The sequence below is a fragment of the Palaemon carinicauda genome, chromosome 42 (genome assembly GCF_036898095.1).
Source record: "Palaemon carinicauda isolate YSFRI2023 chromosome 42, ASM3689809v2, whole genome shotgun sequence".
Taxonomy (NCBI): domain Eukaryota; kingdom Metazoa; phylum Arthropoda; class Malacostraca; order Decapoda; family Palaemonidae; genus Palaemon; species Palaemon carinicauda.
The window spans coordinates 14,858,623-14,872,206 of NC_090766.1; the positions used below are offsets into that span (position 1 = coordinate 14,858,623).

General features: G+C 38.3%; 2 protein-coding genes across 3 annotated transcripts in view; one reads left to right on the forward strand and one right to left on the reverse strand.

The window, feature by feature from the left end:
• LOC137632790 (palmitoyltransferase ZDHHC3) overlaps positions 1-13,584 on the reverse strand; it is a 194,919-nt gene that overhangs the window by 102,263 nt on the left and 79,072 nt on the right. The gene's annotated exons all lie outside the window — the stretch shown is intronic.
• LOC137632830 (adhesion G protein-coupled receptor L3-like) overlaps positions 1-13,584 on the forward strand; it is a 99,359-nt gene that overhangs the window by 18,687 nt on the left and 67,088 nt on the right. Inside the window, exon 9 of the mRNA XM_068364930.1 lies at positions 7,811-7,867. Coding sequence (XP_068221031.1) covers positions 7,811-7,867 — 57 coding nt within the window. The remainder of the gene's footprint in view (positions 1-7,810; positions 7,868-13,584) is intronic.

Below are 13,584 nucleotides of genomic sequence, written 5' to 3' on the forward strand. Positions count from 1 at the left end.
GTGAGAAAAGGAAATAAATAAATGATGAGAATATATTAACAATATATCATTCTAAAAAAAGTAACAGCGTCAAAACAGATATGTCCTATATAAACTATTAGCAACGTCAAAAACAGATATGTCATATATAAACTATAAAAAGACTCATGTCAGCCTAGTCAACATAAAAACATTTGCTCCAACTTTGAACTTTTGAAGTTCTACTGATTCAACTACCCGATTAGGAAGATCATTCCACAACGTGGTAACAGCTGGAATAAAACTTCTAGAACACTGTGTAGTATTGATCCTCATGATGGAGAAGGCCTGGCTATTAGAATTAACTGCCTGCCTAGTATTACGAACAGGATAGAATTGTCCAGGGAGATCTGAATGTAAAGGATGGTCAGAGTTATGAAAAATCTTATGCAACATGCATAATGAACTAATTGCACGACGGTGCCAGAGATTAATATCTAGATCAGGAATAAGAAATTTAATAGACCGTAAGTTTCTGTCCAACAAATTAAGATGAGAACCAGCAGCTGAACACCAGACAGGAGAACAATACTCAAAACAAGGTAGAATGAAAGAATTTAAACACTTCTTCAGAATAGGTTGATCACCGAAAATCTTGTAAGACTTTCTCAATAAGCCAATTTTTTGTGCAATTGAACAAGACACAGACCTAATGTGTTTCTCAAAAGTAAATTTGCTGTCGAGAATCACACCTAAAATTTTAAAAGAGTCGTACAAATTTAAAGAAACATTATCAATACTGAGATCCGGATGTTGAGGAGCCACCGTCCTTGACCTACTTACAATCATACTTTGAGTTTTGCTAGAATTCAACTTCATACCCCATAATTTGCACCATGCACTAATTTTGGCTAAATCTCTATTAAGGGATTCACCAACCCCAGATCTACATTCAGGGGATGGAATTGATGCAAAGAGAGTAGCATCATCTGCATATGCAACAAGCTTGTTTTCTAGGCCAAACCACATGTCATGTGTAAATAGTATGAAAAGTAATGGGCCAAGAACACTACCCTGTGGAACACTGGATATCACATTCCTATACTCACTATGGTTCCCATCAACAACAACTCTTTGAGATTTATTACTTGAAAAATCAATAATAATGCTAAGAAACGACCCACCCACTCCTAACTGTTTCAGTTTCAAAACAAGGGCCTTATGATTAACACGGTCAAAGGCAGCACTAAAATCAAGGCCAATCATACGAACTTCCTGACCACAATCAAGGGATTTCTGTACAGCATTGGAGATCGTAAGAAGGGCATCACATGCTCCAAGGTCTTTACGAAAACCAAATTGCAAACTAGGGAGTAGATGATTACCTTCAGCAAACCTATTAAGACGTTTTGCCAGAAGACGTTCAAAAACATTAGATAATATGGGAATTATGGAAATTGGGCAGTAATCAGTGGGACTTGAGCTACCACAAACACATTTACATAGAGGAGTAACATTACCAATTCTCCAACAAGTGCTAAAAGCTCCTCTTCTTGCTAACTTGCGCAAAATAACAGATAACTTTGGAGCTAAGAAATCTGCTGTCTTTATAAAAAACAAAGGAAAAATACCATTTGGCTCTACACCTCCATAAGCATCAAGGTCCATCAACAGAGCTTTAATCTCACGAGATCGAAAAGCTAAACTAGTTAGTTTAGCCTCAGGAAAACAGGAATGAGGAAGTTCAAGTTTTTCATTACTCTGTTTAATGTCAAAAACATCAGCCAAAAGGGTTGCCTTTTCCTTTAGACAGTGAGTGACTGAGCCATCAGGTTTAAGTAAAGGAGAAACTGTTGCATCTACACCAAAGAGTGCAGATTTAAGGGTAGACCACCATTTATGTTCCTGAGTTGTACCAGAAAGGGTTTCTTTTATGGTTAGATTGTACTCCTTTTCAGTTGAGGCATAAATTCTCTGAGCAAACGCTCAAAGCTGAGTATAGTTGTTCCATGTCAAATCTGATCTGTTACCCTTCCAAAGATGACAGGCCTCCTGCTTCTCCAAATAAGCACGTCTACAATCATCATTGAACCACAGTTTGTCCTTCATTCAGTACCTTAGCACACGAGAAGGGATACGCCTATCAATCATGTTGACTAGATTCTCAATCAAAGGGACAACAGGATCTACACTACTATATAATTGTGACCAATTCAAGCACAAAAGATCATGCAAAATCCCATTCCAGTCTGCTTGATATTTCATATAAATTTTACAAGCGTATGATATATCACGGACAGGCTGCTCAGTCTTCACTACTAATGAAATCAAGGCATGATCAGATGGCCCGACTGAAGAACCAACCTTACTAGTTATAACGCCAGGGGAGTCAGTGTATACGAGGTCCAAGCAATTACCAGACCTGTGAGTAGCTTCATTTATGATTTACTCACAGCCTGATTCAGAGGCAAAGTCTAAAGCTCTTAAGCCATGGCGATCGGTACGATAGATAGAACTTAACCACTCCCTATGATGAGCATTAAAATCACCAACAAAAACAAAAGAAGCCTTTCTAGCATCTTCTTGTATCTTAGCCATAATGGTAAGAAGACAATCGAAGATAGAATCATCCATGTCTGGATTCCGGTAGATCGAACATAAATAGAAGTTGTTATGCCTGCCACAAACTTTTATTACCTGAATCTCATGACATCCACATTGATAGCAGGACTTAAGAGAAGCAGGGTACTCAGTCCTAATATACACCGCCATTCCCCTGGCCCTAGGAATGCCATCACGTTTCAACATTATTGGCTTCTTAAAACCAGTTACAAGGAGCTCAGATGAGTGCCTCATATTAGAAACCAGAGTTTCTGTGCACAAAAGAATATCATACTGTCTGGACGCAACTGTAAGGTCTTGGATATTTGCATGAAGACCACGAATATTGCAATACAGAAGACGACATTGACGAAATCTAGGACGTACTGGTCCCGGATTTTGCTCAATGTCTCCAGACAGTATAAGAATTAATAGAAATAAAAAAAGAGACATCATACTTAAAAACTAGATTAACAAGAATTATAACAAAAACAATATGTACAGAATTATAAATAAAGTGATTGATGATACCCATAGACTAAAGTAAAAAGTCGGAAAAATTGGTCAACATAAAGGAGCCGATACACCATGCAAGGCTAAATACCCTCCAGGATAGCCACTTCAACTGAAGGGAAGACAGTAAGGATGGTTTTGAGAAGAAAAAGAATCAGAAAAAGGAAAAGACAACCTCTTGATAAACCACCAGGCATCCATGGCCCTTCTATTAAGCCTGCCCAACACACCATTTAAAAAAAAAAAGAAAAAAAAAATAAGATAGAATAGTGTGCCCGAGTGTACCCACAAGCAAGAGAACTCTAACCCAAGACAGTGGAAGACCATGGTACAGAGGCTATGGCACTACCAAAGACAAGAGAACAATGGTTTAATTTTGGAGTGTCCTAGAAGAGCTGCTTACCATAGCTAAAGAGTCTCTTCTACCCTTACCAAGAGGAAAGTACACTGAACAAATTGTAGTACAGTAATTAACTTTTTGGGTGAAGAAGTGTTTAGTATCTCATTGTTGTCAGGTGTATGAGGAAAGACGAGAATATGTAAAGAATAGGCCAGACTATTCTGTGTAAGTGTAGGCAAAGAAAAAATAAGCCGTAACCAGAGAGAGGATCCAATGCATTACTGTCTGGCAAGTCAAAGGATCCAATACCTCTCTAGTGGTAGTATCTCAACGGGCGGCTGGTGCCCTGGCCAACCTACTACCTAGATACACATGTAACAAATCCCCACCCGAAACATGTTCATTCCAGAATTTTTAGTTGGGCACTTACTCTTTGTTTCTTTTCTTGCAATGTATGGGGACGTTCCTGTTGCTACTTGTCACAATGTTGCACGAAACATAAAATGGTTTCAAACACGTTTTTCACGGGTGACCAAACAAAGCCAAACTGAGTAAAGCGCCTTTATGATTATTCATGTTTATTTCTCGATAAAACGCAATAAAAATTATTTACAAGTATTCACATACACTCAAAAAACACTGGAAAAGTAATAATTTACTTGAAAAAACTGCAGGATAGGATCCATACATAGTTTCAAAACACATTTTTGATGAGCTAAGACAAAGAAAGAAAGATGTGGTCAAGCAACCAGATGATTATTCACGTTATTTCATACTAACATATAATAAAATTATCTAAAACTATTCAGGCACACTCAAGAATCCCTGAAGATCAATATCAAGCAATAATTAGTGGAAAACACTGCAAAACCGGATCCACAAAGAGAATCCAAAAAAAGCTTTCCACGAGCACAAGCAAGAGTAGTCAAACTTCAAGATGAAGTGATCAAAGGGACGAGACCAACCATGCACGCGCAGGAACTATCCATTTCCCCATGTACATGATGAATCTCTTTTTCGTAGGTTGACGCACATATTTATGCCAAATCTTCCCACAAAATAAGTATTGTTGATGCAATTCAGATCCCCTGAAGGAGTAATTATTTTGATGTAGAAATTAGTCATCATATCACCAGAGGGTTAATGTCTAAACTCTTCGTTGTTTAACAATGGAAAGAACACTAGGCCTATATGACCAATCATTCAACTGTGACATGGCATAATCCACAAGGTTTAACTGGATACTGATATTGATTTATAACTCCTCTTAACTAATCTCTACCGTATCCCCCTTGCCCTTTGTCATAAGATGTTAACAAAAAAAAAAAAAAATAAACACTCGGGAAAGGAGCCTCAACCTAGATTACTTGCCGTAACCCCAAACCAAATGCTGCTGAATGGCAACTCTCACAAAAAAGACCGGGGTTACTTAAAGAAAATGAGACATGGCATGGACAGTATCATACAAGGCAGTGACCACAACTTCCAACTGTTCAACTTAGAAGACCTAAATGTTACTGTGAAACATCTCAAATCTGTCAAGACATCCAGTCTTGATCGCCTAACAACAAAAATTATCAAACATTTCAGAGACAAAAAAAAAAAAAAAAAAAAAAAAAAAACATAGCTCTTGACGCTATTCAATTCCTGTGCAACCAACCAAACCCAAAGATTTGGAGAAGAGTGAGAGTAATGGCCTTATTGAAACCAGGACAAGACCCATCATCCCCCACAAGCTATCAACCAATATCCTTTCTGTGTATCGTGTACATATTATACGACCGAATGATCTTAGCTGTATCCAATCAAATGTCAACAAACCAAGCTGCAGCCAGGTATTAAACCTTACAAAATATATTGAGAGGACAGGTTCGAGAAGAAGCAAATCACCGGCTCAGTCTTTGTTAATCCTATAGTGGCATATGACATAGTAAACCATAGAGCACTCCTGAAGGTGGCCCAAACTATACAAAATACCAGCATATTGAGGGCAGTTTTGAGAAGAAGCAAATCACCGGCTCAGTCTTTGTCAATATTACAGTGGCCTAAGACATGCTAAGCCATAGAACACTCCTGAAGGTGGCCCAAACTATACAGAATACCAGCATAGTCCAGATCATTGAATAATTTCTTACCAATAGGCGATTCTTCATGTAAATGGATGGTAGGCAAAGTAGATGGAGGATCCAAAACTACGGCCTTCAACAAGGGTTAGTACTGGTGCCGACGCTATTTAACATCTGCATAAATGACCAACCACAGGTACATATATAAGGACGATCTGTGTATTTCCACACAATCAGACTACTTCACCATTATCGAACTGTCAAGCGCCCTGAATACCCTCTCCACCTATTACAAAAAGGGGCACCTCAATGCCAATCCACGCAAAACACAAGTGTATGCCTTCCACCTTAACAATCGCCAAGTAAACAGAAAGCTAAAGATCAAATGAGGGGGCAAAAGAATAGAAAATCACCCTTACCAAGTGAGTTAGGTACTACCATTGACAGAATCCACTTCTTTAAAGAGCACAAGAATAAAACCAAACATAAATAGCAAATAGGAACAACCTCCGCAGCATATTCACTAACACCAGCTAGGGAACAGACCCAGATACTCTGAGAAAAATAACCCTGCCACTTTGTTACTCTACTGAAGAGTACTGTGCACCAGTGTTGGAAAAATCATGCCATGCAAATAAGGTAGTTGTTACTCTACTGCAGAGTACTGTGCACCAGTGTTGGAAAAATCATGCCATGCAAATAAGGTAGCTCCAAAGATAAATAAGTCATGTCAAAATATTACTGGCACCCTAAAATCAACACATCTACCATCTTTATACAAAGTAGCTGGTATCCCACCACCCTATATTCGAAAAGAGTAAAAATTAATGACCCAAGCCATCCACTCAACAACTAAGGTGAAGACTGACATACCCCAAAAAACTTTGCAATCGTGGATGGACTAAAACCAACCCGGTCAGCTGCTCACAGGTTAGAGTAGTGGTGGGAAAGAAACTGATGGCCTTCCAATGAGGTGCTGCCCATCCCAAAACGAAGGCCTTCTTCAGTGGAGCAACCCTCACCAGGAAGGATTGTGTAACTATAAACAAAGTATGGGTGAAAGTGGGCAAAACTGGAGATAACCACAACAAATGGGCACTAGCCACCAACCCCGAATGCCCATGTGAGGCAACACTATAAATAATGGAACACATCCTACAAAGGTGACCACTGGGCCTTCATTGCACACATCAAGACCTCAGACTCCTATGGGGTCGACATTGGCGCAATAAGATTTATTGATGATGACCAAAAATATTTTTCATTCCTAGATAGGAAAGTAAACGTTTCTCTCATTTGCTTGTAGGGCCAAGAGACTACAAAAACTGAGAAATGTGGAAAATTGAAGGTGGTCATTGTGGCCAATACAAATACACATATAACTGTTAATAAAAGAGTATTTAAATTGTAATGTTACATTAAGTATTCTTAGTAACAATTAGTATCATCCTTATTGTTATTATCGTCGCTATTGAGATACTAATAGTAGGAATAATAAAAGCTATGCTTATTATAATCTCAACATCAATGATAATGACAATTTCCAAATATTATTACCATAATTACTTAACAATGGCAGTCAAGAACACAGCTTAGCTGCTAAAAAGTCCCATGGAAACTGATCTATAACTATAAGGTTTAGTGCATATGTGTCATTAATTCTTTGGTAGAAAATAATAATCACAAATTTTATATTTCAGAATTGAAGATTTTACATAATTCTAAACAAAGGAATTACATGATATTGACAACACTTGTAACAGGGAAGCACTACTTTAAAATATTGGCAGTTGCTTCTAATTCTAGCACTCCAGTAATTAAAAAAGGATATCACATTCAAAGTTTCTGAATTGTGTTAGTTTGATTTGATATGTGGTATACACGAATAAACAGAATCATGAGTAAATATTTAGTGGATTGTTATCTTTTATATTTCACCAGTGCAATGAAAAATTCTTAGTCATGCCAGTATAGTTTCCATTTTCCGAATAGCACCAAATCTAGTTAAGGTGTTCGTAGTTGTAGTTCTTCAGCCACAAATGAATTGATTGAACAACGTGAATAAATCAATCAATATATATATATATATATATATATATATATATATATATATTCATATGTATATATATAAATATATATATATATATATATACATATATATACACACATAAATATATATATATATATATATATATATATATATATATATATACGGCACCCAATTAATATATTAAAAGGCTTCTCATCTTGGAATTTGGACATTTCCATCAAGAAAATAGAAGTAAAATATCTAACAAGAATTAACTGTTCCTCCAAACTCTACTTCCACCAGAGCCTAGTAATCCTGAACAAAATACTCCACCAACACAGAAACTAGAAATAGAACAAGGTAAGTCAGAATATGATTACTGTATAATTTTGTTATAAATGAAAATTTCACATCGTTATTACAATCATGTATTAAATACTAACAATTTTATATTTGATCCTATAGATGCACTGTGTTCTCTAAATGCAACGTGGATGAATAATCAAAATCTCAAAATAAGAATGCCTCACTTAACTTAAAAATATAATAGCATTTTTCAAAGCTAGTTTGGACAAGGTCAAACCAACTTTCACCGGCAAAAGTTAATGGGGGAAGTTCACCGAAAGACATTATTCATCACAGGGTAGAATAGTACTTTGTCATGCAGTTACACCATTGAGTTTTCAGCTGGAAACCAAACTGCAAATTTATGCATTTATTTTTCGAAGCAAAAGCTCTCTATAGAGAATGAATCCCATTAAGGTTCCAAAGGACTTCACATTCCATTTGTATATAAAAATCAGTATGCAAAGTTGTTAAAGTAAAGTTGACATGTATTTTACAATTATTGCAGTGACTGCAAAAACCAAAAATGTTAGCAATTTCAATTCAATTCAATTAATAAGCTGTATTAATGGTTGAATTCTTCCAGAATTAAGAGTGCAGTAATGTGATACATTTAAGGAGAGGACATAAATAATACTTTTTTCGAAAACTCTAATTATGATATGGAACACAGCTAATTAATATACTTTACTGTATTTTCTATAAATCAAATAAGATCGAGTTATACCTTAAATTTTTAAGGTAAAATCATAGACAAAGTATGAGTAAGTTGGTTTCAGTTATTGTGCGAAGGCAAACTGGCAGAAGTTGAAAGTCTTGAAAATATACAATTAATTAAAACTATATGCTTATTCAAACGATTAAAATATATACACTATACAAAGCCATTATAGCCACTCTATAGAGTAAAAAAAAAAAACTTAATTATTGCATGACACAAGCAAGAACATGACATATTTGGAAATAATTTGTATTTTACCTAACCATAGAAACCTCAGCTCTTTACTGTGGACACATGTTTTTAGCGTGGCCATAAACTTTTATGCGAGGTGTCAGTGACGCTCCATTAGTTAGTGGGGGTAGCTTTGGGGAACATGTGATGGCAGGACAGGTATGAGTTATGAGTAGAGAGTTTAGGTTTGTATAGTTGGGAAAAATACAAATTACTTCCAAATCTGTCACTTGTCCCTACACAAATACAAACCAATCTCTCTTTAGTATGAAGACTCATCCTTAGGTGGGTAGATGTCCAAAACCCAATTGGCTGGGAAACTTGACCTACGTTACAGCTCTGAGCTCAAGAAGAGCATGAGAGAAGTACCCTGATATCTCGTGAACTCTCAGTCTGGGAAGCTGGTAGAGTTGACGGCCTAGGCAATCATGATGAATGAATGGAAACAAGCACTGTGATTTGGCCACGTAAGAGTAAAGAGTGATAATCACTTCTTCATACAACTATCTAGACATTACTCATCTCCCCCTCGCAGGGAGATTGGGGACATAACAAAATATATAAAATATTTTAGACCACACAAGGAAAAATGGTTCTTACCTGCAGTCGGTGGTAGACCAGCTTGCAGAGTCCTTCGGATGCTGTGCCCCAAGAGAGGGGAAGATGAGGGAAGAAAAGCCCAGTCATTCTATTCATTCATCTCAGATTAATACCGGGTAACGTCTGCCCTCGAACAACTGCTACTAGTCCTGTAAGGGAGCAGAGGTAGCTTACACCACTTGTTGAGCGGCTACCACAGATCTCAGAGTAAATGTATCTGGGTTCCTGTGGATAACGTCTTGCAGGTAGTGGGCAGAGAAGGTTGTCTGCCTTCGCCAGATGCCCACTAGGAGACCATGTGTCACAGAAGTTTCTCATAAATGCTAGGAATGTACTTGAGCACCTATTGTTATGAGCATTGGGTCTTCGATATTGTTGAGGAGAGTCGGAATTTAAGGCATGGTCAATAACCTGCCAAATAAACGAGATCGTTTTCTTTAATGTCTCTCCTGTTGATCCTGCCTACACTCACAAAAAAACGTTTGATTTGTGGGCAAGCTCTGGTTGTGTGCTTGACATAGCGTCTCAATACTCTCACAGGACATAGTAACAGCTGATCAGGATCACTGGTTAAACTACGCAGACTTGAAATCTAGAAGGGCCCGAAACTAGGCCACATTCCGAGTCTTAGCCAAAAACTCAGAGACAAAGCCAAGTGTTACCTGGCCCCCTTCCCTTGAATAGGTAATGTTGTAGGGAAGACCATGCAATTAATGGACCATCTTGGAAGAGGCAAGGGCGAGATGGAAAACTCTTAAGCGTCAAGTCGAGACCTGGTCTAACTTTCGACTAGAGGCATGCAAGCTTGAAACTCTGTATGAGAAGAGACAATTACGTCACGCAGGAAATGTTAACCCCATTCAATCTAAAGCTAAGTCTCAAGGCTGAGAGATAGCCTTTCACCACCGAAACTAAGCAAAGTTTTTCCGCCCTGAGGTATAACAAAAACTCTGTTATCAATAGAATAGTGGCATCAAATGTATAGACATCTCTTCCACGACACCAGCCACAGAAGATAGTCCACTTTACCTGATAGACTACGATAGACAACTTCCTGAGGTATCCAGACATCCAGGTACTTTTTTACGACAGAAAAAGTACCTCCTTGCTTGTTTAGATATGCCACTACCATTATGCTGTCACTCATCAACACTACGGATGATCTTCAAAGTGTTTGAGCGCCAGAAAGGCTGACCTCATATCCAGAAAGTTTATGTGAAACTGCCGATCAGAATCGGACCACAGCCCAGAGGCCATGCGCTGCAGCAGGTGAGCTACAATCCTTCTTTTGACATGTCTGTGAAAAGCAGCAATTCCTGGGGAGGAGAGAGAAATTCTACTCCCTTGGGAAGGTTGGTATCTGCTTTCCACCTACTCAAGTCACTCTTCTGCTCTGTCCCTAATGGTACCCAAAGGTCAGGAGGGTCCCTGTGCTGGTACCAAAAGATCTTCAGATGCCACTGTAAAGACCAAATGCGATGACGTCCGCTGGGCACTAGACGCTCCAGGGAAGTCCACAGATGTGCTTGTGGCAAGTCTTGTGAAAGGAAGGTCTGAGCCACCTTCTTGAGCCTATCGATTATGCTTTGAGATGAAAATGCTTTTCCTTTTAGGGTGTTTATTTGTATCCTGAGATATACCAGTTTCTGCAAGGATTGGTGAGAGGACTTCTTGAAATTTATGATGATCCCACATCGTGACAAAAAGCGAGAAGCCTGTCCCAGCTTAGGAGGAGGTCACCATCAAGTCTGCAAGAATCCACCAATCGTCTTTAAAACAAAGGAGACAAATACGATTGGTATGAGCTAGGATTAAAAAAATCATGATTAAAAAAAAAAATTTTTTTAAATAAATCCATTTATTTGATCTAATTGAGATTTTTTCAAATTGATTTTTTTTTATTTAAATGATTTTTATTTTCATGAATACTTATTTGCTGCTGCTGATTATCTGTTTTAGTCTTATGACGGTGGTTTCTGGTATTAAACTTAATCAATGTTAAATGAAATCATTACCCACGATGAGTTTTTCTCTTAAAACCATAATTCAGACTAATAATTCAATCGGACCGGACAATTTATATTAAGTAGAACATAAATACAGAGAAAAACACAAGAGGAACATAAATACAAATATACAGCATTATTATTTTAATATATATTACAATGTAAGAAATAAAACTAAAAACATTAAGGACTTCTCCATATGCATAATGTACTAGCAACAGAATTGTTTATTCCAATTAACACTGTTTAACACCTCTAACTCCTTTTCCCCTAGTGCCTTTGCCAAGAAACGGCTGCTAGGGGTTTAGCTTCGTAGCGTTGGACTACTTTGATGCTACCGACACATTTTTAAGCACCTGTCTTGATACGGAGGACGCACCGAAGAGTGGGGGTGAGATGTCACCACCCTGTAGAGGAGCAAGTCTTGACTCATCTTCCTCTAGCGCTCCGAAACTGTGTCATTGTCTTCCATGCTAAACAAGTAAGGACCCTCCATTGACGAGTTATGTAACTTGAGTGCTTCTCTCTTCAGCAACTGCCTTTAGAATTTTGAAACAACAGAGTTGCATGGGTTTAAGATTAAATTCTTCCACTGATTGACTGCGTTGTGAGAGAAATTCGACAGCTCTTGCTCCTAATAGCAAAAAAATGTTCATTGCTTTCTTCTTATCTGGATCTGCCAAATCCTCATTGGCAGTCAGATAACCAACGGAGCCAGACCAGAAGTCGATCCACGAACCAGCTTAGTAAGTTGCCTTAGCAATCCGCTCCATGTTTGCAGCTTCTGAAGCCAAGAAGATCACCTATTGTGCTGCCAATTTGTAAATGGCATGGTTGGAAGTGGTACTCCTGTGCCGGTCCACAGCTGGGCTGGATCCTGACACCAAGAGATGAATAGGCAATGGATGTTTAAAGGGTGGCTAACAGCATACTTTACAGCCTTCATAAGCTCTTGAAACTACGGCTCGTCCTTTGCTAACGAAGGGACGGCCATAAGCACTCTTGGCGAGTGGCGTTTGTAAGTGAACTGGTCGTCAACAATAAATTCTCCCAGAGAGCGAACTGAGGTATGTGTGAGCACCACTGTAATAGTGCGTGCATCCAGGGAAGGAAACAGATTCTCGTCAGGAGCAGGACCACGTGCAAGTGCGACTGAAAATCACAGGCTGCAGTGTGTAAAACTCCCACTAGATTAGGAACTCACTGTTCTGTAGCCGGAGCATTGCCAAAGAGCTCACCAATACTCACAAGAGCACTTGCAGGTGGTTCGCAAGTTGCCTTGCACAAGCCAAAAGCAGGTCAAATGATCTTAGGTGGTGACAAGCAAGGCAAGGTTGGCTTATCTGAGAATGCCTAGTGCCATCGCTCATGAACGTCAAAAGCTGGAGCTTTCCTCAAAAGGCAGATGAACGAGGTAAGACAACGGAGGGTTTAGTAATCCCGAGACTCACAGACACTATTATCATTATTAATATTATTATTATTATTATTATTATTATTATTATTATTATTATTATCACTAGCTTAGCTACAACCCTAGTTAGAGAAGCAGGATGCTGTAAGCTCAATGGCTCTCACAGGGAAAATAACTCGGTGAGGGAAGGAAATAAGAAAACTGACAGAATAATGTGCCTAAGTGTACCCTCAAGCAAGAGAACTCTAACCCAAGACAGTGGAAGACCATGGTACAAAGGTCATGGCACTACACAAGACTAGAGAACAATGGTTTGATTTTGGAGTGTGCTTCTCCTAGAAGAGCTGCTTACCATAGCTAAATTGTCTCTTCGAACATTACAAAGTGGAAAATAGCCCTTGAACAATTAGTGTTGTAGTTAACCACTGAAATGAAGAATTTTTTGGTTATATAATTGATGTCAGGTGTATGTGGAAAGAGGAGAATGTGTAAATAACAAGCCAGACTATTCGGTGTATGTGTAGGCAAAGGAAAAATGAGCCATAACTAGAAGAGTATCCAATGTAGTACTATCTAGCCAGTCAAACTACCCAATAACTCTCTAGCAACAGTATCTTAATGGGTGGTTGGTACCTTGGCCAACCTATTACAGCATCAGCATTTTATGACATAAGATAAAATATCTCAAAGAAAGAAACGAGACAAAACTTACAACGGAAGTTCATAAGAACTTCAGACATTGAATAAAATTTTCCAATTA